The sequence below is a fragment of the Hydra vulgaris genome, chromosome 01 (genome assembly GCF_038396675.1).
Source record: "Hydra vulgaris chromosome 01, alternate assembly HydraT2T_AEP".
Classification (NCBI taxonomy): Eukaryota; Metazoa; Cnidaria; class Hydrozoa; order Anthoathecata; family Hydridae; genus Hydra; species Hydra vulgaris.
The window spans coordinates 35,134,648-35,160,670 of NC_088920.1; the positions used below are offsets into that span (position 1 = coordinate 35,134,648).

Below are 26,023 nucleotides of genomic sequence, written 5' to 3' on the forward strand. Positions count from 1 at the left end.
TTATTTGAACTGTTTTAAGACCTTTTTTTATTACTAATTTATTTATAATACTAATTTATTATTTGAATTGTGACAAGACCAGTAGGTCTTCTTGGAGCATCTTAATAACTTAAAAAAAATAACAGCAAAAATACTGTCCAAGTGAAACAATGGAAGTTAACATTTTTAGAATAATTTATCTTAACTTACGATTGGCTGTAATAAACTTTGAAATAATAACATAACAAACTTTAAATAAAATAATACATATATATATATATATATATATATATATATATATATATATATATATATATATATATATATATATATATATATATAAATATATGTAAATTATGTTAGTGTATTTTACAAATAGAGTGCTCAATGTTCTTAAAGAACAGAGCAATAATAAATTAGTAAAAAAACACTTATCTAACTTTTATCTTCTATCTAGAAGACAAAAGTTAGATAAGTGTTTTTTTACTAATTTATATATAAATGTGCAAAAAAAAACATAAAGACAGGAGAAAATTTCAAAACATTGATGTGCTAAGAAAAAAAAACAAGACGAGTAAAAGTTTTTAGAGCATAAAGGGACAGGTACAGTAAAAAGGTGCAACTTTTTTTTATGACAATGAAACAGAGGCTCAAACTTGGCAACAGGTCCAACAACATTTAGAATACATTTTTGGACCTTGCTAAGAAGAGAAAGGCCATTAGAAAAAATTGCACAAATATAACATCAGTGCCACATACAGGGACAAATAAAAGATTTATATAGGTAGGGAATGGAATAGAGAATGGAATAAATGAGGCAACTTTAGCAAATGCTAGTTTTACAATGACTTGTATATATGATTTCTATTAAAGGTCAATTTAAGGTTATTAAAGTGAGTGATAAAACAAGAATACATAAAGTAAAGCACTTAGATAAAGTATTCATATCATAGTATATATAGTACTATAAATAATATACTCATAGTTAACCTATTCATTAATATAAAAAAATAAACACTACAATAACTATTACCAGTAAAAATAAGGTTTTGTTTAGAACAAAATTCACCAGCCATTTTAAGCCCTAAGCTGTTACAGAAAAGATGATCACACTCAGGATCAGCTGCCTGTTCTAAGTGTTTAAAAAAATGATCACACTTAGGATCAGCTGTCATAAGTGATTAAAAAGTGATAAATATTTGACAAGATTAGAAAGTATAGTTGTGTCTTCAGTAAATAGAACCATTTTAGATGCAAGATTGTCAGGATGGTTATTAATATAGATGAGAAGACCAGAAGAAGAAGAAGAAGAAGAAGAAGAAGAAGAAGAAGAAGATTTTATATATGATATGATTCCGATTGTTATTATTATCAAATATATATATATATATATATATATATATATATATATATATATATATATATATATATATATATATATATATATATATGTATATATATATGTTAATAATTTTGATAGTTGTTTGCAACAACTATCAAAATTTTTTTACTTAGGCACTTTTATTTTACTGTTACTTTGGCTGTTTTTTTATTTTACCATTACTTTGGCTAATTTTACTTTAATTTTAAGTTGATCAGGGAAAACTCCTTGTCTAGACGCAAGACGAAAAGATTTTAAATAGAATATTGTATGAATTTATATAAACATTTTCATTGATACCGTCGAATCCTAATGCTTTATTTGGTTTAATCGTTTTGAAAGCAGCTTCAAATTCCTTATAGGATATTTCAATGCAATTAAGATTTGTTGTTTTTTGAGGTAAAAATTCAAAAGAATTACCAGCATATGGAATAGTTTTTGCTAAGCTAGGCCCAGCTAAAATAAAATGCCTATTTAATTCAACTGCAATATCGCTTGAATCATGTAAAATTTTATCATTAACTTTAATACCGTTAGGCAAAACGCCTAATTTAGTTTTAGCTTTACTAGTGATTACTCTTAAAACTTACCAAGTGCGTTTTGAGTTGTTGTTTTTTACATCCATATTATTAAATTATTAAACAGTAAAAAAAATTTCAAAAACTTCTTTCTTAGAGAGTTCCTGGTAGACTCTGTTTTTGTTTCTGATAAAACAAAATATTTCCTTCTCATCATCTGGATGTGACACTATCAAATGTTCCTTTTTTACATTCTTAACTTTGCCATCTAACCATCTGTCTATTATACCACAATCTTTAATTAAAGGAAACTTTCCTGTTTTTAATGCTGCCTGTACTTGTTTTTTATTTTCTGCGCACTAATCTACTGCAACTGATATTTGATTTTCTTTAGTTCTTATGTCCTTTCTGTAAAATGTTGCTTCAGTTTGAGTTTCTGGCTTTGTCTTTGTTCTACTTCTTTTTCTACTAGCAGAAATCTTAAAATTAAACTGTGGTTTTAAAAAATTAGAAAATTCACGTTGCTAATTCTTACCAAATATGGTAAAATAAGGACAACAACACAGATCAACTATTTGAATGAAATAGTTCAAATAGTTGACCAGTAACAGATGCACTCCATTTTGAAAATTTGCGTAATTTTTAAGGTAATTCTACCTGTATAAGGTAATTCTACATGTATATTTGCAAATCAAAATTTTTATAAACATATGAACATAAAATATTTTAAAAAAGATCATTAAATATAAAATGATCAAAAACTGAATAAAACAAGTATAAACCAAAGAAATATTTAAAGGTAATTTTATCAAAGTTATCTTTGTTAAAGTTGAAAAAAATTTTTTTTTGAGAAAAATTTTTTCCTGGCCTAATGGATCCTCTGCTTATGTGCCCTAGAAACAATTTTGGAAATATATGGAAATCCATATACTTGCAAATCAAAATTCTTATGTTTTCTGAAATATCAATAAATATAGAATGTGTAAAAAAAATTTTTTGATATCGTTAAGACCACATAGGTTTCTTGAGCATCAAAATTAGGGATATAGAAAAATTGCTTAAATTTATTTAAATTGATTGATACAAGTACTTAATAATAGTATTTTTTATTTCTGATCACTTCATTGGATTCATGACCCCTGGAAATAGCCAGGTACAAACTTTTAGGTAAAAAGATTAAATATTTTTAAGTAAAAAGGATTAAATATTTTTAAAGTTATTTGACTTAAAACCTCTAAATAAATGTTGCAATTCTGGGAGGACAAGAGGGAATGAGCTAATATCTATTAAACATATCATGGTCATATTTCAGTATCAATTTTCATGGAATTACCCAAATTTAACTTAAAAATAGAACTTAAAAAATTTAGATTAAAATAATAGAAATAAATTTTGTATAACTAATCAAATAAGTTTCATAAGCTACTCAATTTAATAAACTTTATTAGTTAAAAAATTATTTAATGAATTAATTAGTTAAACAATAGTATTTTACAAAGCATATTAATTCAGTTTTAATTGATGGTTGAACTATCGAAGCTCTATTTGTAGTTGAAATTATAATTGACATAATGAATAGATGATTATGTTTCCTTTTGATGTACTCTAAAAAAAATAGGGTAAGTTAAAGCAATAACTAAACTAATTAGTTAAGCAAATGTGTTATAAAATAACAAAAATGATAACAATAGCAGTAAATAAAATTAATTAAAATCCAAAATTACTACAACCTGTAGTACAGGAATGACTTCCTAATTTTATTGAACAAAATATTTGTTATACACAGTACTCTCAGAAAACATATAAGTAATATGTATTATAATATCATAGACACACAGTCCATATATATTTTTACAAAGTCACGAAATCCAGCAAACAAGAAAAAAACTATTCGGACTTTACAGAAAAATCCTAATTCTTTTACAGTTTACCATTTTAATTAGATTGACAGTTGGTTTTTTTTTTCTGCCACAATCAGATTAAATTATAGGTTAAATTTTTTAAAACCATAGTAACATTCTTAGTCATGGTACATGGCAAAAAAATATGTAACCATGGTTTTTATAACTAAATACTATGAGGTAATCATTAAAAAAGTTGTTTTTTTGGGCAGCAGTCTTGTTCATCAAGCTTCATGTTTTGGAGTTATAAAGTTGGAAGAGGGTTTTAACCATAATTAAAGTAGCCTCCTCAACTGTAGTAGCTTTTCTAGCCTTGGGGAGGTGAATTAACATTTTAAAAAATGTCATCCACCTTTCAGTAATGACCCAGTAAATAACCCAATTAAAATCTCTATCAATTTTCATCTAATTAACTCCAATCATTTAATATAACATGTTAATTTTAACATTTTAAATTGAACTCTATATTAGGCCCAACTAGCACTCTAGATCTTATATTACCTGAATCTTCTCAATGCATATTTTCTCTTGAAATCTCACAAATCTCAACTTGGCTGCAACAACAAAAAAAAAGCTTATTTAATTCTAAAATGGAATTAAGCTGCAGAACCTTTAAGCCCTCCTAGAAAGCTGTTTTTTTCATCTCAACAAGATTTGAAAAATGATAACTTTGAAAAACTAAACATATGTTTCAAAGATATTGACTGGGTTTATTTTTGTTAATTAATCGTTTTAGAAATTTAAATATTCATAAATGTTATGAAACATAACAATGAAACTTACATCGTTAAAGTAGAAATCAAGTTTCAAGAAATTCTTTGAAAACTTTTGAACTTGCATATAAAACTTAAATTATCACTTTCACTATTTTTTTCATTAAATATTAATCATTATTTGTTTATGTTATTAGTACACAAAAGTTTGTTTAGTATTATATAACAGAATTACTCTAAACAAGAAAACACATGTTGTTGATTCTGAGCCACAGATAATCAGAGAGTAAAATTTTGATAAAGTAAGAGGTTAAAAAATTATGGTGCTTTTTTATACAGATTTTGAAATAATATAATTGGGAATAAGAAATATCTTAAAATTAGGATAAATTTGCCATTAGCGCATCTTGTTAAAGTCTGGTCCACTAGACTTCCTCCTTAGCATTTTGAAAGCTTCAAAGAAAGTGATCAAGCTATTGCCATTCAAACAATGCTTGCATACTATAATGTATGATCCTATTGGATTGAAATTAGTTTATTGGACTTCAATGTATGATCCTATTGGATTGAAATTAGCTTATTGGACTGTGTTCTGACATAAAATTCAGTAACACTGGCAAAATAAAAGATGCTGTAAGCATTATTATTTCATTTTAATGCAAAAGGGACTGGTTCTTTGGGTAATGTGCAGGCATAACATCTATGAAATGCATGTGGTATTTCATTACATGGTTATGCCACTTGTATAACAGGGTAAATAATGAGCAAAAAACAGGTCTATAAATTTTTTTAAATCTTAAAATGTCTAGAGGTTGCCATCTTGAAAAAATGGCATTTTTTACATTTTTATCAACTTTACATTTCAGTAACTTTAAAAAATTGATTTTATGTTATGTTACTTGATGTATTTATCAAAGATAATCAGATAAACATTTAGTCAAATTTTCAAAAAAAAAATTTTATATCTAGAGATCGCTGTATTATTAAGTTTTATTTTTTAACATATTTTTTAAAAAATTGTTCCTATAGACTTCATGCTTTAAAAAAAATTGTTATATTGTATGCAAAATATATTTTTGAACATGATTGACCACTAAAAGTTGTTGCGTGATTAAATAGTTTGCATTACAAAATAGACATCTGTATGAATGTATATAAAATTTTATAAAGTTATAAAAAAAAAGTTTGATGTTATATCAATTAGCAAAATGAAATTTAAAAAAATTTGCTTTTCATTGCTTACAAAATTGTTGGGGAAAATGATGAACATAAAGAAAATTGAACAGTCAAGTCAAAATAAATCAACAATGTTTGTAAAGCATTGTTCAACAGGTAAAATTCAATGAGATGAGGCCATGAAACTCACGCAAAATAGGAATATTTTTGAAAAACATTGTCGGTATATGCTTTGATACAATAGCCAGCAACATATGTAACAAAAAAGGAGCAGCAACTTTAATCAAAATTGAGTCAAAGAAACCTTTACTTTGGCTAGCATGTCGCTATCATCATGAGCTAAACATCAAACATGCATTTACTGCATTATGAGGAGATAGAAGGTCAAGAAAGAGGAGAAAAGAGCCCAGATGAACCTATTTTTGAATATTTTTAAGCCAAGCCATGTTTTCTAGATTTGATATTGATTACTCAAACTTTACTTTTTTTAAGTGGCCTACTGACATCAAATCAGAAATATTTAATCAATCAAACATAGTTCTGGAATGGGCTTACCAATCCTTCAACAAGAAAACATTTCTGCCAGAAATACCTAAGTTAATTGAAAGTCTTATCTACTTTGGTGAAAACTATCAGAGTACAGAATATTCAAAATTCACAAACCAGGTGCAATTCACAATGCAAGATTTATGGCACATTCTATTTTTTGTTGCAATGAACTGGTATCAAGATGAGTATTCAGATATTGCAATTGTTGTGATTTCATCGCTTAAATAATACCTTTGGTATTTTACTGAAGAGCTTGTTATTTTATCTTTATTTTATGAAAAATGAAAAATGAGTTTTATTTGAATAATGATGGCAAAGAAAATTTTTTCTTCTCCAAGACCGAAAACTTTTTTAATTTCAGACATTAAATTTTTCAACTTTTCTTTGTTTTTTAATTGGACCGCGGTCTTCTTTTTGATTTATTAGGACTCATAAATAACCAAAAATCAAGAATAATCAAGAGCTTTTAGAAGTAATAAATGATGGTGCCAAAAGTGGAATCAAGCATAATGGCAAATTCTGGGAGTATGCAAAAAATTAAGAGCAATACCAATTTATTTTACAAGTTATTGAACAACACAGAAACATCAAAAAAAAATCTTATTTGAAATCAAAACTAATTAATACTATATAGTTTTTTTTATGGCTTTAGCATTTTCTTTATTAACGAATTTTTTTAGGTAAAACTAAAGCCTAAAATAGCCTGGTTGAATTTTAACTAAATTTTTATTAGGATTTTTAAAAACAAAAAGTTTTGTAGCTTTATATTTCAATACAGCAACCTCTAAACAATGACCGCTAGACATTTTCTGAAAATTTGACCGAATGTTCATCTGATAGCCTTTAATATATACACCAAGTAACATAACATAAAATGAATTATTTTTTAAGTTCTTTAAATTTAAAGTTAAAAAAAGTATTAAAAATGCTATTTTGATTTTGATTGATCAAGATTTCGACCTCTAGATGACTGATTGTAACCTCTAGATGACTGATTGTGACCTCTAGATGACATTTTAAAATTTAGAAAAACTTATAGACGTGTTTTTTGCCCATTATTTACACCGTTATGCAAGTAACGTAACCATTTTAAAAAATTGTTGGGAATAAAACACCCTAATGTACAATTGCTGTTAGATAAAGTTCTAAGCAACTATAAAAATGATGATATCATTTTTTTTTGTAGATATTTAAGGTGCTCACAGAAGTCCTTATGGTCTTATCACAGAGGACCACGGGAGAGCATTTAACAGGAAGTTCACGCCTCCTTCTGTACCAATGTTGCTTGTTGGGCTAGAGCTGGCGTCGAACCTACCCAGCCGGCATAAACACGTCTTTTAGACGTTATTCTTTGCATCTAAAATGTTAGCACTTTTAGATGTCTAAATTCAGACAAATATAAGACATCTATTAGTAGTCATCTTTTAGATGTCTTGAGACAGCAATTTTTATTTTATATTACAGTTAGTTTCGGTTATTTTTCAGAATTAAGGAGAAAACAATTACATTAAAAACAGAATCTTATTTTTTTCGATAAATTTTAAATATAAACAGAGAAATTATTATAAATTAATATATTACTTCATATATATATAAATATATATATAACAAAAATATAGGTTTGCAAACTATCAAAGAACTATATATTTTCTTCTTTATCACTAAATATAGCACAAGTCAACAATTTATGTTTTCTAAAATCTCTATAAAAATACACTTCTCTTGAGACACAGGTTGACATACTTTTGAATATCTCTATGAAAATACGCTTCTTTTGAGACACCGGTTGAAATACTTTTGAATATCTCTATGAAAATACGCTTCTTTTGAAACATACTTTTGAAAAAATTTTTTTTCGACAATTCTAGAGATTTTAACCCAAATACTAAAAAACCAATTGTTTGCTTAACACCAGAATAAAATATTTTTTTTTGTTGACCTGTGTAATCCATTTACTTTAATAAAATTTCCTAGATGATTAAAAAAAAATAAGGAGAAATTAAGAAGAGCTGTCAAATTTTAACTTTTAAGGTTATTTAAGGACATTTAAGAAGGTTTTTTTTTAAGGATATTAAAGGCTTTTAAGGAGGAGTGGGAACCCTGATACATATATGAAGACCACAATGGAAAAAACGGCAGAGTCACATTTTTATAATTTTTTAGTTATGGCCCTTGGGTAATAAAGCATTGAAAAATGCTTCTTTTAAGCCAAGTTTTAAATGAAAAAACCGTCATAGTCTATGGTAAAATGAAATAAGAAAATATGGTATACAATGGAAAAAACAGCAGTGTCCACCAGTGACAAGGAAAGAAAAGGCAGGGTCCATATAATAACGTTATATGTGACTCTGCCGTTTTGATTTCCATTGTGATCTTCATATATTTAATTATTTCATAATTATTATTTGCTACACTTAATGGCTTTTTTATTTTAAATTAATACTTTTTGAGCACGTAAACACCTATGCCTCCGCCTTTTTTATTGCTTCCTCGTGGTTGGCTAATTAGTTTGTAATTTGCCAAACTATAATTAGAATTCAACTCTAGAGGACATTCTGAATCATGCCAAGTCTCTGACAGAGATATGACGTGGAACGTGTAATTTATAATAGATAGAAATTCTTTAAACTTATCAAAATTTTGCCGCATGCTTCTTATGTTTAAGTGTAATATAGAAAGTAAATTTAAATCTTTTTTGATTTTAAATTCATAATGATCAAAATAGGGTGTTTTTATTAAGCTCATTTGAGTTCCAGTACACAAGCTCATTTGAGTAACCAGTACACAAAGAATCTATACTAAAACAAAATGGCTGACTACGATGCTACACCTATTGTTACAGACAAGCCAAAAAAGAGAAAGAAAAATGGCAGTAAGAAATACATAGCAAAGAAACAGAGGTTGTCATCTCATGTAACTGGCCCTGACTGTAAATGTATAAGACTTAAATGCTTTCAAACAGTCAAAGAAGAGAATAGAGCCTTGCTCCTCGAGTCATTCAATGCATTACCAACAAAGGATGCTCAGGTGAGTTCTTCTTTTAAGTTTTAAATTAAACTCTTTAAATATAGTTCTAGACTATTTTTTTATTTATAATACTAGCTCTAGATTTAGGTCTAGACCTAGATTCATAATTTTAATGCACCTGTTATTCCACCATGAACATGTTGATTAAATAAGACAAAGAGTTTCTCATTCTCATTTTCATTCAAATTTAGTTAGGTCTAGAATAGCTAGACCTGTACATCTGAATCATAACCATGGTAGACATCTGGTTGTATTACTGTGTTATGATACCCAAGGCTGGTATTGTATGTTTAATAGGCATTTTTAACTTAGTTTTTTAGTGGGGTGGACCCAATATCACAGTTCATTGTTCTATTTGAACGCAGCATACCAACAAGCCTAGACGTCTATCTAATAAAAAAAAACTTCTTTATAAAATCGATAATTCCATTATGTTCAACTATCTATAGACAATTCTTGATAAAATCGATCATTCTATTATGTTCAACTTTCTGAGTAGGTCCTAGCACAAAGCAGTGAAATTTATTAATTCTAACAAAGTAGGTAGGCTTATATATTTTTAAATTTTATAAAAATGCTTGTGTTTCCAAAGATGTGTGACCGATTGCGTTAGTAATCTTATATTGCTTCTTTTTACAGGATTCCTATCTTGCTTCACTGATCACAGTCGCGGAGATTAGCCAAAAAAGACCTCGAAATGAAGAGCCTAAAAGTGCAAACAGTCACAGCTATCACTATAAAGTATTCCTGAAGAGTACAGATGATGTTGACCCAGATTCATTTGCCTATGTTTGCTTTCAAGCCTTCATCTCCATCTTTGGAATTAAGAAAGGGAGACTTGAGACTATCAATAGAAGTCTTGCTACTACAGGTAATTTATACTATTAGCAATAGTTTTTTGTTTCAGTTTGTGGAATAAAAAAGCTATTTTTTCTTATCATAGTTAATGTAAAAAAAATGCACATTTTTCTATAATCCTTTCTTGTCTATATATTAATATTTTTCAATATTTAAAAAGAAATGTTGAAATTCATAAAGAGTGCTGTTATTCTCTGAACATGTATTTTTATAACTTTTTTTTAATTTTTTTTTAATTTTTTTTACTCACCCCAGGCCTGCCTCCTGTTGATGGACGAGGAAAGCATGGCAGTCATCACAAAATATCTGATGAACTGCGGCAGAGAATAAGAGACCACATCTCTTCGTTTAGGGGTCGGCAGTCTCATTACTCACAAGAGAAGACGAGACGGCTGTACCTGCCAGAAGAACTCAGCATCTCCAAGATGTTTGATTTATATCAAGAGTAGTGGCCAGGAGACAGTTTAGTGTATGAGTCATACAGGCTTATATTCAACAACGATTTTAACATTGGCTTTGGGTACCCAAGAACCGACACTTGCTCAGCCTGCGACCAGTTCTTGGCAAAAATAGAAATTGCTACAAAGATTCTTGAATCAGACCCAACAAATGAAGTCCTCATAAGGGACCTGAAGCAGTTAAAATTTCAAAAAGATCTCCACCAGCGAAAGGCTGACACATTCTACCGGAGAAAAAGAGACGTTAAGCGAAGGGCCAAGATTACACCTCATCTTGAGGCCTTTACGTTTGACTACCAAAAAAATGTCAACCTACCCAACAAGTCCACCAATGACTTTTACTACAACAGAAAGCTCACATACCAATCATTTAACATTCACCAACTATCAACTGATGATGTTTTTCTTTACTGCTATGATGAGACTGTCGCTAGGAAAGGTTCAGATGAGGTGGCTTCTTTCCTGTATGACCACATCACAACCAAGGTCAGCGAAGAGGTTACTCACCTTGAACTATTATGCGATTCCTGCTCAGGACAGAATAAGAACTTTACCCTGATTCGGTTTTTAGATTATATGGTGCACCATAGAAAAAGGTTTACCTCAGTGACAGTGACATTCCCTGAGCGCGGACATTCTTATATGGAGTGTGACAGGGACATGGGTCCAGTAAATACAAAGTCTAGTGCTAGTGTTCCAGAAGACTGGATAAAAATATTTAGTGAAGCACGAAAACATCCTACACCATTTAACGTGACTGATGTTAAACAGGATCTGGTCAAAAACTTCTCCGGCTTTCTAAGGCCATTGTATAAGAAAGGCTGCCCGTTCCCCACGCGCCCCATTCGGGAAATGGTTTTTAACAAGGATGAAGGTCCAGGGACCGTTTGTCACAGAGACTCCTGGAACGGTATTTTCTTGAAAACAAACATCATTGTTCCAACGAGAAAAAACAATTTTTCAGTATGCACAGCAGTGCCAGTAGCTTTGTATGAAGACAGACTGGCTAAATCAACTGCAAAGTACAAAGACCTCCAAGTCCTCAAAAAATTTACCACCAATGAAGCATTCTATGATGCTCTGCCGTATGACGATAAAGTTGAAGATGAGGGTCAAGACCAGTGAATGTTCATGCATTTTTTATTTTTTTATTTGTTTAAAATAAAAAAATTTTAAAATTTAATGGTTTTATATAGTTATTTCTTATGTGTTACAATAGAAAAACAGGCAAAGTCCTAATCAACGGAAAAAACAGCAGAGTCCAATCTGAACACATTTTGAAAAAACAAAATTTTCCATGAGCTAACATGATTTTCAGAATATTTATTTGTTAAAATTTGATGCTTAAATGGATGACCTTCCCTTAAAAATTAAAAGAATTGACAGTTTCTCACATAATTTGTAATAAAAAGGTTTCAAACCTTTAATTTAGGTTTTCTCAAACTGTGAAAAATCTCACTCTGCTGAATTTTCAATTGTGCTCCACATATATAGATATATATATATATATATATATATATATATATATATATATATATATATATAATTGATTTTTTGACGAGATTAAAAAAATAATTACATGATTTTTACTACTAAAAGTTTCATGCATTTAGCAATCATAAGGTAAAAAATACATTGTTTTTTCATTAAAAAATCCTTTTTTAATGAAAAAATTTTTGCTTTCCTTTGTATGATATTATGCAAAGATTTTCATGAAGGCAAAAATTATTAAATAAAAAAACAGAAATTATTTTTAAGTGCCGTCACGAAAACAAGTTCTTGCTTGACTAACACGAGCCCAAAGATTAAAAAACCAAACCACGCTCGCAAATAGTTATAGTTTTATAATTGTTTTTGAACGCCACGATGTTTATTGAGTATACTTTTTAATAAAAAAAAACAACGTATTTTTTACCTGATGATTGCTAAATGCATGAAACTTTTAGTAGTAAAAATCATGTAGTTATTTTTTTAATCTTGTCAAAAAATCAATTATATAGCTCTGATATCATTCATCGAGCACTCTTGCTGAATATATGCTCCCAGCAAAATTAAACTTATATATATATATATATATATATATATATATATATATATATATATATATATATATATATATATATATATACATATACATATATACATATATACATATATACATATACATATATACATATATATATATATATATATATATATATATATATATATATATATATATATATATATATATATATATATATATATATATATATATATATATATATATATATATATATATATAACGGGTGATGCGGAAGTTATCGGACAAAATAAAAACGTCAATAACTTATTTATAAATAAAAAAACAAACTACTATTATATTTTTTTTAAATAAAGCATTTATCTTTTAATAAAAATATATTATTTTTTATATGAAAAATCACCACACTGCAATTGATCTCAATTTTGCTCTGACACCTTTCATATGCGACATATGTAAAAAGTTTAAATCAATTTCATGTAGTTTTAGTTTAATGCGATCAATCAAAACTTGCTCTGTTGAATCTCCCTCGTAAACCTTCTGTGCCAAATGTCCCCAAAAATTTTCAATTGGTCGTGCTTGAGGCACATTTGGGGGATTGGATTCTTTATCAATGTAATAGACATATTGGTCCATCCAATTTAGAGAATCTTTAGAATAATGAGAACTTGCTAAATCTGGCCAAAATAAATAGTTAAAGTCTCCATGATAGTTGTGAACAAATGGAAGAAGTCGTTTTTCTAAACATTCATTAATATAGATTGATGAATTCATCGCTACAGCCTTGGAAGTGCGAAACAATAGCTCGGACATACCACGGTCAAATATGGCTATCCACATTAATAATTTTTTTGGAAATTTCTCTTTTCCTATAAAACGAACACTTTCTGGGCATGTCTTTTTGTTGTTTGTGTAGTATCCAGAATTTCCAGGCATGTTGTCCCCTGAAAAACAAAAGTCTTTTTTGTCATCGATGACTAAAAGTGATTTTGTGTTATAGAGTTGGTTAACTAGTTTCCTGCTTCTTTTCTTTGTCTTTATTTGTTGTTCTATAGTGTATTTTGGAGTCTTTTCACGTTTTCTACATTTAATATTCATTTTTCTTAACTGATGACCAATTGTCGATTGATTTACACCGAATTTAATACCTATTTTTCTCTGACTGACCCCTTTTCGATTGTTGACAAGTCTTGTTAATTCGGCTTAATTTTCTCTAGTCCAGGATGTCAGACGACCAGGGTGCTTTCTATCAGAAAACGATTGAACAGTTTCAAGTCTTTTTAGGTTATCATATATTGTACTTTGAGCAAATCCTTCCTTTTCAAAATAATTTACAATTTTTTTTTTTTTATATTAGGTTTATTTACAAAAAACACTTTTAGTCGCTTTCGAAAAGATTCTCGTTCAGCTGCATTTAACCTCATTTTAAATAATTGTGTTTCAAATAGTAAAGTTTATATTTTATAGAACGTTTATGCCTAGGCATAAAACAACAAAAACTAACTATTATGCTTAAATAATGAAATTAGGATTTGTCAGATAACTTCCGCATCACCCGTTACATATATATATATATATATATATATATATATATATATATATATATATATATATATATATATATATATATATATATATTAGTAGTAGAAAATTACTTAACAAAATTTTTTTCCATTTAACACTGTGTTTCATCAACAAAGATTCATCAGAAATGGATGATCAAATTAATAAAACTTCAATTTATACCAAAATTAAATTACAGGAAGTTGCAAATGTCTTAACTACTGTAAATTTTCACACATTTGTGGAATTTGCTGACACTATTATAAAAAGAATTCTTTAGAAATGATTACTTATGCTATTTTTTTAAAATGTTTTTTTAAAAAGGGTAGTTAATGTAAATATTATTTGAACTCATTTATTTTTATAGTTTTTTAGGAGAAACTTATTTTCGTGCCTACATTTAGAAATTAATTCCGATCTTTTGTTTAATAAGCATTCTTGATTTGCATGTGTAATTATTTCAAATTTTTCTTGTAGGCATAGTATGCATTTTTTGGAAATATTGTTATATGCAGGCGCTGTTTCTACTACTAATATAATTGCTCTGTTCTTTTAAGAACATTGAGCACTCTATTGTGTAGAATACTTTTTAAAGTTGTTTAAATATATATATATATATATATATATATATATATATATATATATATATATATATATATGCCTGCCAAAAGTTTCTGGAAAAAAAGTAATTTAATAAACATTTTAGTTAAATGTCAAATACAAAAATACTAAAATTGTTTTAATAATTAGGATAATAAATTAGAATTGTTTTATAAATATATTTCAATTGAGTTACAAGGATATATAAATTTTTTGATAAAATGGCAATGCTAAATAAAAATTTTAATGTTACGCTAAAACTTTCAAATAAATTTTATACTTTTGCACACTTCCAACAACAAATTTCAGAAAGTAAAAACAACTTACATTAAAACCAGGCGAAGTAAGAGGATATCTTGCATTTAAAACAACCCAATTAACTGAATAGGAGCTATTTGTAATCATACTTAAAATATTGTAAAAAGTTCTGTTAGTATTTGCCACTCCAAAATCTATAAAAAGAGAGAAGTGATAAAATATTAGTACAAAAGCTCACAATTAGTACTCAATCATTATCTTCATTTGCAATGCAGTTTTTGAGGATAAAAACGAAAAAAACGAAAAAGAAAAAAAAGCAACATGAATAATAACTTCTCATTGTTATATCTCAAACATATTTTCAATAAAAGCATACAACAATAATAATTTCAGGTAAAAACAAATAACTAAAATTATTTAGCATTTTATTTATTTTTAACTTGAGTGTAAAGAAGAAATAAAATCTTTTAAACTGCTAATTTATCAACACATTCAAAAATAATTTATTCAAAAAATATATTAATAAAAAAATTCACAGAAAAATCAAAATAAACTATTCTTGAAAAAGGCTAACAAATATTAGAGAAGAAATCTCTGCAACATCTGGAACAAAAACAGAGAAATTTTTTAAACAATATTAAAAAAACTGTAATCGATTTTTAGAAATATTATGTTAATTGTTTACTTCATGAGATATCAAATATTTCAAGTTTGATTTATACCAATAAACTATTTGTGGCAAAATATTTATTTCAGGTTAAATATATGGTTTCGCTGGACAAAAGGAGGCTATTTTTTCAATGACAACAATGTTAGATATAAAAAGAGCTCTCTGTATTGCATAGTATTGCTTCAGGGCAATACAATACAATATAGGTTTAAATGTCTTGCAAGATTACAAATAGTTTAGCATAAAAATATGAACCAATCCTATTTATGGACAGGTAACATGTGACATCTTTTTTGACATATCTAACATTAAAAACATGTAGCATATAAGCTGAAACTGTTTAAGATACGTGGAGCTGAAATAATCACTAGAATACAACAGAGATAATTATATGAGGAGATAATTACTAAAATATAACAGAGATAATTATATGAGGAGATAATAACTAAAATATAACAGAGTTTGATCTTAACACAACAGTTGCGAGACTAAATTATATAACAAAACAATCAAAAAAATTTAAAAACAAATATGAGACAAAAGGTGTGGAAAATATAAAAAATAACAATGAGAAAAGGGATGGAGAAAACATGAATGGATGATGGATGATGATGATCATGAGGATGGAGAAAACATGAATGATAAATATGAGTCAAAGGATGATGAAAAGACAAAAAGCAAAGAGCAACAATGCAGACAATAATACTTTGATATATGAAAAAGTAAAATTTAACAATTGAAACAATCTAAAACAGGAAATTAAAATCATTCAGAAAATCAATTATATAAAATTTATAAAATTATAAAAAAATATATATATATATAATATAAAAGCAAAAAAATATGAAAATAATAAGAATACAAATAAATCTCACAGTATGTTCCATTTTGAAAGAAATACGCAATTGTTACATAAAGATCAAAATTTTTTATATCATCATATAAGCTTGCTGGAACATCAATACGAAATGAACCAGCATTTCCATATACATAACCAGGACCATTGCCTTAAAAAAAATAAAAAGAGCAAGCTTAAATAGTGTAAAAAATACATACACTTGCATTGCAGTTTGTAAAAAAAATCTGCGGGTATTGGTAAATTTGAATTTTAAAACTAAACTCCATCATATCCATCTGAGTATTAAGATCTTAAATGGATAAAAACAAAGAACTAAGTTGAAAAAAACAAACAAAGTATTTAAGTTGAAAAAAAATGAAATATAAAAACATAACATCTTTTAAATATTTTTTTCAACATTCTTTTGATTTGTAAAAATAAAATTTTCTGTTTATTCACTTTATTGATACAAATGTTTAGATACATTGAAGAGAACTTTTCAACTTTAACTAAAAAAGTCTGCCCTTATAATTTTTTTGTCTTTAGGTATATACATTAAAAAAAGACATAGATAAATTTATCAGAATAAAAGTAACATTTACAAAATTAGACCTTAAGTTTCCAAAATTTAACTCAAATGGGGAGGGGGACCAAAATCATATTATGTCTATGATTATAGAATAATCATAGATGTCTACGATTATAGGATAATCAAAGATGGTAAAAAAAACTTGAAAACTTTTTTCATTAATGTCAGTAAATATAGAACAGTTTTAAAATATTTAGAGTGGCTCTCAAGCCCTCCTTCCTTCCCTAACCTCAACCCCCCCCCCCCAACCTTCTATGCAAGTGTACCTGGTTTTATTAATGCTTATTTAGAATATGAGGGTTTAATAAGTTAACAAACAAAAATGAAACTCATTTCTCAATCTTTATAGCTCTGCTAGAGGTACTAAAAAAGAATGCTAAAATTGAATGAGATTCTTCTTCCTGATGAAACGAAGTATTATCGATCTATTTTCTGCTCTTGCACAGATAAACCCATCCCGTCTCTCAAAATCAAACAGAAAAAACAGTTTCAGAAGCTGCAAATACCTAAATAAAATAATTTTTTTTAAAAAGTATTTTTAATGCAGTAAAATTTTTTTTACATTTTTAACAACTAATATAATATTGAGGTTAGGGAAAGTTAATTTTACCTCTTTAACTGCCCTCTTAATTCCTTGTGTATGAACTGGAAAGTACGGAACAACCATTGGACAATTCAGGATTATTTTTAGCTCATTATTGTTCATTTGACAGGTTAAGATGGTTTCATAGGCCTCTTCCCATGTTATTAACTCAATTAATTTGGTTGCATACAGGTTTAAATGAAAAAGCTTATATGTTCTAAGAGCTAGAATTCCCATTTCCTCATTTTTTCTAATTTCTAAAATTTTGTTAACAGCAAATTCCCTATCAATTTTATTTTGGCTGCAAAGTAATGATTTCAGAATTAGAACTCCATGCTGATGATCTCACATAATATATCAATAACTTTTTGTAAATTTTCTTGAAGTTTGATAAGGTTGAGTTGGTTCAAGATGTGCCATGGCCCTTTTATCCAACTATGCTTCACTTTGATTTGGAACCACATAAAGAAGTATACTGATATAAGAAACTTAACAATTAGTTCTAGATTTCTTAGGTCATCTCCCTCTAACCCATGCTTGCATTCTTATAATAAAAGAGCCTGTATTGAGCCACCTAGAATGGACTATAGTGCCTGGTTTTTTGGTTAGCCAAACCTTCAGTAAGAATTCCTAAAATTACTCTCTGGCATATTTTATAAGCATATTTCTGATCTGAAGATAACTCTTTTATTATTTCCTCACTAAGTTCAATTTAACCATGACCTATAGATATTGGCTTGAAACTATAATTTCTTTACGTTTCAGTAACCTTAAAAAGCAACTTATCAATAGGGTCCAGAAAACCCTGTCTTTGAGGTTGTCTTCCCATCAAGGTCTTCTAATAAATGCCAAAGGCAAAGTTTGTTTGTGTGAAGAAAATATATTAGCCACCCTATTTTTCTTTCTAATTTAAACTCTTAACAATCAATAACACCTCCATTATGACCTGTATTTGTAGCTGTGCTATCACAACCAATGAAATTTAAACTATGTTCAATACCATGCAAAATAGACCATTGAAATATCTTCCATCAAATAGAATACAAGAAACATCTTCAGACTCTAATTTATTCTCTGCAAAAACCTAACTTTATCTTTGGCTCTATACAATTTGTTTTTGTCCAGTAATAAAAAAAGAGCTGATTCTGGAACAACTTCACCAAACCTTTTAAAAATCCTAAAGCAATTGCAGCTGCAGCAGTGTTTGAAACTTTATATATTATTGCAGCAATAGCAATATTTTGAATCTTCATATAATTTTGCTTTACTTTAAAATCATTACTTACATTTAATAAATCAATATGTTCAGTGTAACTAGAACATTTAAACTCACTTTTAGAGCATTCTTCATCATTACTTTTTTTTTAAACCTCAGCATAGGTTCTTTTCAAATGCCTGCTATTTATCAACTCCTTTTCCTTGAACTTTTGCAAATTCTGTTCCTTCTTATTACATTGCTCAATTGCTTTTCATTTCCTTTTAATCTCTATGTAGTCTTTTGATCCTATCATAATTTGAGACTGCTTTCCTTCTTTTTTTCTCTGTGAGTGAATGAATTCTAATTCTATTATAGGAATCCTCACTGAAGTATCCTCACAGTTAGTTATATCAAACAGTCATGACATAAACTTCATTATCTTTTCAATTTCTACTTTTTTCTACTTTTTTGGTTAATCTTTTTCTCCAAATATCTTGAACACCATTATAAACTTTTGATCTATCTGTCAATTGACTTTTCTGTAAAAATAACTGGAGATGAAAAGTTTGAGTTTGCTTTTTTTCCATTGTTTAAGAACATCCAATCTTGTTTCTCTATCCAAATCATCAAATGGATATACTTTCTTTTCTGACAACTCTTTAATGAGTGTAGTTTTATGAAGAACAGCACCAAGAGTTGGTAGCTCAAATGGAATATAGTCTCTTCCTTTTACTTAAGATAAAATTTTAACATATTATTATTATTATTATTAATCCATAATAACATTATCAAAATTATTATATTAAGATATAAGATTAGTAACAAGCAATTAATATTAATTTTAAATATATTAGATTATAATATTTGAAAAATAATATTCGCCAATGTTATTGTTTTTCAATGTCAATGTTTTCCCGGTAAGTTAAACACCAGGTAATTCAAACTTTTATTATCTCAAACTGTTTCACTTTGTCCCTTGATATTGTCTAATTGATTACTATTAAAATTCTCTGCTTAAGTCAAACCTCGGTTAACTCAAACTTTGTTAAGTGGAACCATTTTTTCACCCCCTTTCAGCTTATATCTTCGGATAACTCAACTTTTTGTATGGGAATTAAAGATATTGACATAATTAAAAGTCTCATTTTTTAAAAGAAGTCATTCTATATAAAACATAAATAACTGTAGCCAAATAATTTCTTTACTCTTTTGTTGTATTTAGATCTGAATTATGCTTTAATAAAACTGTTAAAAGGTAAATCATTATAAAACCTGTCAGGTCAGATTACCCTGCTACTTGTAACACGTAACCCAGTACAATCTGATTCATGTCCTGCTGCATTGAAGGATATACCTTTTTAGGCAAAGGCTAGAAGATGCCAACTCCAACTTAAAACACCCCCTACCTTGGGGCTCTTTGTTGAGTAAAGGCTAGAGATGGTGTCTCAATAAAAATACTCATCTTGGGCAGATGCTAAATGCATCTGGCTACTGTCTTGTAGAAGGCCTCCTAGGCAAAGACTTAAGGGGTAAACAGATTCTAACTGTTGACCAGCCTCGCACCCCTTCTTCATCTATTAGGCTGGCACAGATGTAATTTTAATATATTGTTTCCAGTTTAGGATGTTGAATGCTGGATCTTCTTGACTTAATGTATGGGTTTTGCTTGTGTTTCTGTTTTAATGACGAGGCAACTCATTCTATTATCTCCTAATGAGGGTACAGCTCTAAAACTCAGTTTTATGGTTCTGAGGCCGTCTAGTAGTCAGGTTTCCAAACTCTGTGTTAGCTCTCAGAGAGGCTGATTCCATTAACAGTTGAAAAATATTAAAGTATTAACAGTGCCATGTTGCGCATTGATGGTGTCCCTGTTTGTACTTTTGGTGTGCATTGCCAAGGCCACATTTGGAGCCCTTTGTTACGGCTTAGGGTTTATTTATAATGAGGCAATTGCTTGGGCTATTAAACAGTGTTCTGAGTACTATCTATGCTTTGAGTCAAGCTCTTTAACAAATTTAAAAATGAATAAAGTACCAAAAACTATAAAACACAAAAAACCATCATCATCACCAAGTTCTCTAAACCTATCATTCACTAATATTTGTGGTCTTCAAAGTAACTTTTCAAATGTTTAGTCTTGTCTCTTGCAAAGTTCACCAGACCTACTTGCTCTTTGTGAGATTAATTTGAGTTCAGCTGCCTCATCTTGCAATCTTAATGTTGATGATTATCTTCCTTTAATTCGTAAAGACTCCAATAGCTACATGCTTGGCCTGGGCATTTACATTCGTAAGAATTCACCCATTTGTCGGGAAACTAGGTTTGAATCCACAAACTATTCTTTTATGTGCTTTCATTTAGCACCACTTCACTCTATTCCCTTTCTCTTTCTTCTATATCACTCTCCTTCATCTCAAGACTGCACTCTTTTTGATATTATTTCTGATCATATTGACCAAGCTCTCTCTCTTTATCCATCAGCCTATATTGTTGTTGCTGGTGATTTTAATGCTCATCACACTGAACAATTTGACTCTAGTGTCAGTGATTCTGCAGGCATTAAAGTCCACAACTTTTGTCTTTCTCAACCACTAACTCAAATGGTCAACTTTCCAACTCGCTTTTCAGACAACTCGAATCATTTACCTTCTCTACTCGACTAATGTCTACTTTCTGATCCTAGTCAGCGCTCAGTTTCTCCACATTCACCTTTAGGTGAATTCTGATCACAGGCACTCTTAGATGCTTCTGATCATAAAGGCCCACTTAGGTGTTTCTGATCACAGCTTGATCTGTCTAAAACTATTATCTTATTCTTCTTCATCATCTGAATCCCCCTATCATCATACCTCTTACAACTACCTTAAAGCTGACAGGGATTCTTTCTGTGACTTTTATCGTGATGGCCCTTGGGTAGAAATCTTTTGTCTTCCTGTTGACAAATGTGATTCTTACATAACTTTGTTGATTCAGGTTGGCATGAAATCTTTTGTTCCCTCTTGACGATTCTAGGTCAAGCCTCACTCTCCTCCATGGTTTTCCTCACATTGTGCTGCTGTGATTGCCAATCGCAGCAGTTACTTCCATATCTATCAGGCAAAACAATTCTTCAGAAAACAGACGCCTGTTTATTACTGCTAGAAACCATTGTAAAAAGGTTTCGTCTAACGCCAAAGGCCGCTATTCTCAGGTCATGAAATCTCATATTTTATCACAAAAATTAGGCTCTCGTGACTTCTGGAGAATCTTTAATAATATCAATAATAAGGGCGAATCTTTAATTCCACCTCTTTTGTATGGTTCAGACTTTGTCACCTCACCTGAAGATAAAGTTGAATTGTTTGCTAAGAACTTTTCATCAATATCATCTCTTAATTCCACTAGTTGCATTCTACCTGATATAGCCAACAAACAGGTTGATCCATTGCTTGACAATTGTATCACTCAAGCTTCTGTATCTAAAGCGATTTCCTGCTTAATCTCTTCTACAGCTTGTGGCCTGGACAACATACCTGTTATTGTCTTGCAGAAGTGCTCTCCGGAGCTGTCGCCACTAACTTTCATAACTATTCAACAAGTGCTTATCAGAGTCTTGTTTTCCAGCCTGCTGGAAAGCGGCATCTAATATCCCTATTTCCAAAAATTCTGGAGAGCAATCTGATTCGTCTTAATACCATCCCATTAGTCTTCTTGCTATCATAAGCAAGCTTTTCGAATCTTTAATTAACCAACACTTAATCTCTCATTTTGAACCTAATAACTTACTTTCTGATCATCAATATGGATTTCGATCTTCTTGTTCTACAGCTGATTTGCTAACACTAATAACTGTTAGGTTTTATCGTACATTAGATAAAGGTGGAGAGGTTAAGGCCATTGCTCTTGAAATTTCTGCTTTTGATAAAGTTTGGCATGCTGGTCTTCTTCATAAGCTTTCTTCTTAAGATGCATCTGGCACCATCTTTAAGATTATTGGATCCTTCCTTTCCGATCGTAGTATAAAAGTTGTCCTCAATAGACAGCACTCTTCCTCTTATTCTGTAACTTCAGGGGTTCCTCAAGGTTCTATCCTTGGCCCTATACTCTTTTTAATTTACATTAACAATCTTCAAGATATTCTCATGCCTAAGGTGGCATTGTTTGCTGATGATACTACCATTTATTCTTGTCATGATAAGAAGTCAACACTCTCTGATTGCTTGGAGGGGCCATTTGAGCTTAAAAATAATCTCACTTCTGGTACAGCTTGGGGCTCACAGTGGCCGGTGAACTTCAATTCATATAGAACTCAATTTTTTTCAGCCAATCGTTATCACAATAATTTAGACCTTCCTATACTTATGAACTGTAATGTATTCGATAAGTCATCCACTCTCTATCTTCTACAATTAACTCTTACTTTCAATCTTTTTTGGAAACCATATATCGAATCTGTTGCAAAATTAGCATCTGTAAAGGTTGCATCTCTTTATCGAGCTCGCCACTTTCTTACTTCGGACTCTATTCTCTATCTCTATAAATCTCAAATCTGGCCTTGTATGGAATATTGTTTCCATATCTGGGGTAGATCTTATAATGATGCCCTTTCTCTTTTAGACAAGGTGCAAAAATGCATTGTTAACATAGTTGGACCTGCTCTTGCAGCGAACCTCCGACCATTATCACATCATTGTAATATTGCTTCTCTTTCTCTTTTCTACAAATACTATAACGGGCACTGCTCTAAAGAGCTAGCGTCTCTTGTGCCATCTACTAAAATTCATTCTCGTGTTACTCATCATTCAATTAAGTGTCATCCTTTTTCTGTGACCGTTCCTAAGTGCTCCAAAAACGCTTATTCGTCTAGTTTTTTTCCTCGAACATCAGTTCTTTGGAATTCGCTTCCTTTATCTTGCTTTCCTGATTCGTATAGTTTGCAATCCTTTAAGTCGTCTGTCAATTGTTATCTTGCTTTTTTTTTATTATTATTAATTGCATAATACTTATCAAAGCGAGATGTTTTTTAAATGCGCGAGATTTGTTTACTATTTTTGTTTATGTAACTAAAACACAACTCAACCTAAATAAAATTAATAAAATTTTCTGATTTAAACGGGTTTGGAGGCCTAGAAATTTTAGATAATAGAGTATTCTAATATTTAATTAATATCAATATTATGTAATGATGAACATTTCTGATGATTGGTATAACTCCCTTCATACATTATTAACAATTGGAAAAATTTCCTCTGGATCATTAATAATAATGATTGGTACACACATTAATCCCTTCAAACATTATTTCAGCATACAAGAATTGTTGTTGAACGCACTTAAAAGCTGTGCAGCTAAATGTAAGAGACAAAACAAAGAACAATGAAGAGTTATTTTATACTACTCATATGACTTAATCCTAATATAAATTTAGTTTTAATTTTTTTGTATGGCAGAAATAAAATGTCAAATAAAAACTTTCATTCAAGTCTGGAATTATTTTGTAAAAAATTATGACTAGAATAACAAGATGTGAATATAAAGATAACGAAATTTGCAACAAAGAGCTAAAATAAGAATACCAGCTCAATGGTAAACCATTTTGTATAGTAACCATTGTATTTTATCAAAGAGTCTAAACTTGGATGTTTAACAACTGGTCATGTATCTATCAAAGCTGCATTCGCAACTCTCACCTATATTGTTCAAGTTTTCACAAATATAGAGATTTAGAGGAGCCTTTGTTTAACTTTGTTCTTCAAAAAGGCCAACCCCTGTCAATTGTTGATAATGAGTATTTTAAGAAAATGTTTGCTTCGTTTGATAACAAATTGCTCACTAAAAGTAGTTCTTAAATTGGAATCATTTAAAGAAAAGGTTAATAAATAACCTTTTAAAAAAAGCTGAATTTTACCATCCAACAACAAATAGATGGACATCACAAGCCTCACATTTTTACATCTCGCATTCGTATCACTATTACACACTTTGTTGATCAAAATTTTCGTTTGAAATCAATTTGCATTGTATTAAAGCATAGTCCAAAAGCTTATACTAGCCTACATTTAAAGGATCAAATCGAGCAAATCAAGAATTCTAAATGAATGGAAAATAAATGAAAAAACACTTTCAAAAAGTAGTGGCACTTCAGTGAATACCAAATATTGTTTAGAATATCTAATTAATAAACTGTACATACCTTGTTTTTGACATATATCAAATTTAATTGTTAAAGATGTTCTTGTAAAAGAGAATGAGCCATCAACTGAAAAAAACTATTGCGACTTCATAATTTTAAAGAAATGTAGGAAACTGGTTAACTTACTTAAACATATTAATAAGCTTTCTGCTCAGCTAGTTAGTTGTGTTGACTTGAATAATATAAAAGTTGACTGTCTATAAGATAAATATTCAATTAACAAATTTAAACAAGACATGCCCAATTGGTGGAATTCAACCTTTTTAATGTTGCAGTCTGTTTCTAAACTTAGCAAATTAATTAAAGATGTTATAATCAAGGTAGAGAACAAAGATAATAAAGATTTGTTTTTGGAAAACTGGAAATCATTGGAGAGTTAATTGATTTATTAGAGCCAATACACAATTTTACGAAAATTTTGAGCAGATATTTCACTTGTTCAATTATATTATGGGCCATTTACAGGGTTGCATGATTTTAACCAAATGGTTTAAACCATTGGTTTTAACCATGGTTTAAACCAATTAAAAAAATGTTGGTTTAAACCAAATTAATGTTTTTTAAAAAAAGATTTGAACTTAAAACAGAAAACTTTAGTTTTTTAACAGGGTTTTGTTAACAAATATAACAAATAAAATAATCTTAAATATAGATATTTTTTTTAAATTCATGATTTTTTTTTCTGTTTTTTCATAGAATAGAGTCCTCAGTGTTCTTATAGAACAGAGCAGTAATAAATTAGTAACAACACTTATTTATCTGTTTTCTTCCACAGGCTTTTTCTCCTTCATTAGGTTCATCAAGAAGCATTGCTTCCTGATGAACTTATTTCATCAGGAAGTTTTCTTAATGATATATATATGTGTATATATATGTGAGTGTGTGTGTATATATATATATATATATATGTGAGTGTGTGTGTGTGTATATATATATATATATATATATATATATATATATATATATATA

The 26,023-nt window shown here is 29.1% G+C and overlaps 1 protein-coding gene across 1 annotated transcript in view; it reads right to left on the reverse strand.

Moving 5' to 3' along the window:
* Positions 1-26,023, reverse strand: part of LOC101240095 (fibrillin-1) — a 119,736-nt gene that overhangs the window by 59,567 nt on the left and 34,146 nt on the right. Inside the window, exons 4-5 of the mRNA XM_065787986.1 lie at positions 16,550-16,681; positions 15,074-15,198 (exon numbers count right to left, since the gene is read on the reverse strand). Of these exons, the coding sequence (XP_065644058.1) occupies positions 15,074-15,198; positions 16,550-16,681 (257 nt within the window). The remainder of the gene's footprint in view (positions 1-15,073; positions 15,199-16,549; positions 16,682-26,023) is intronic.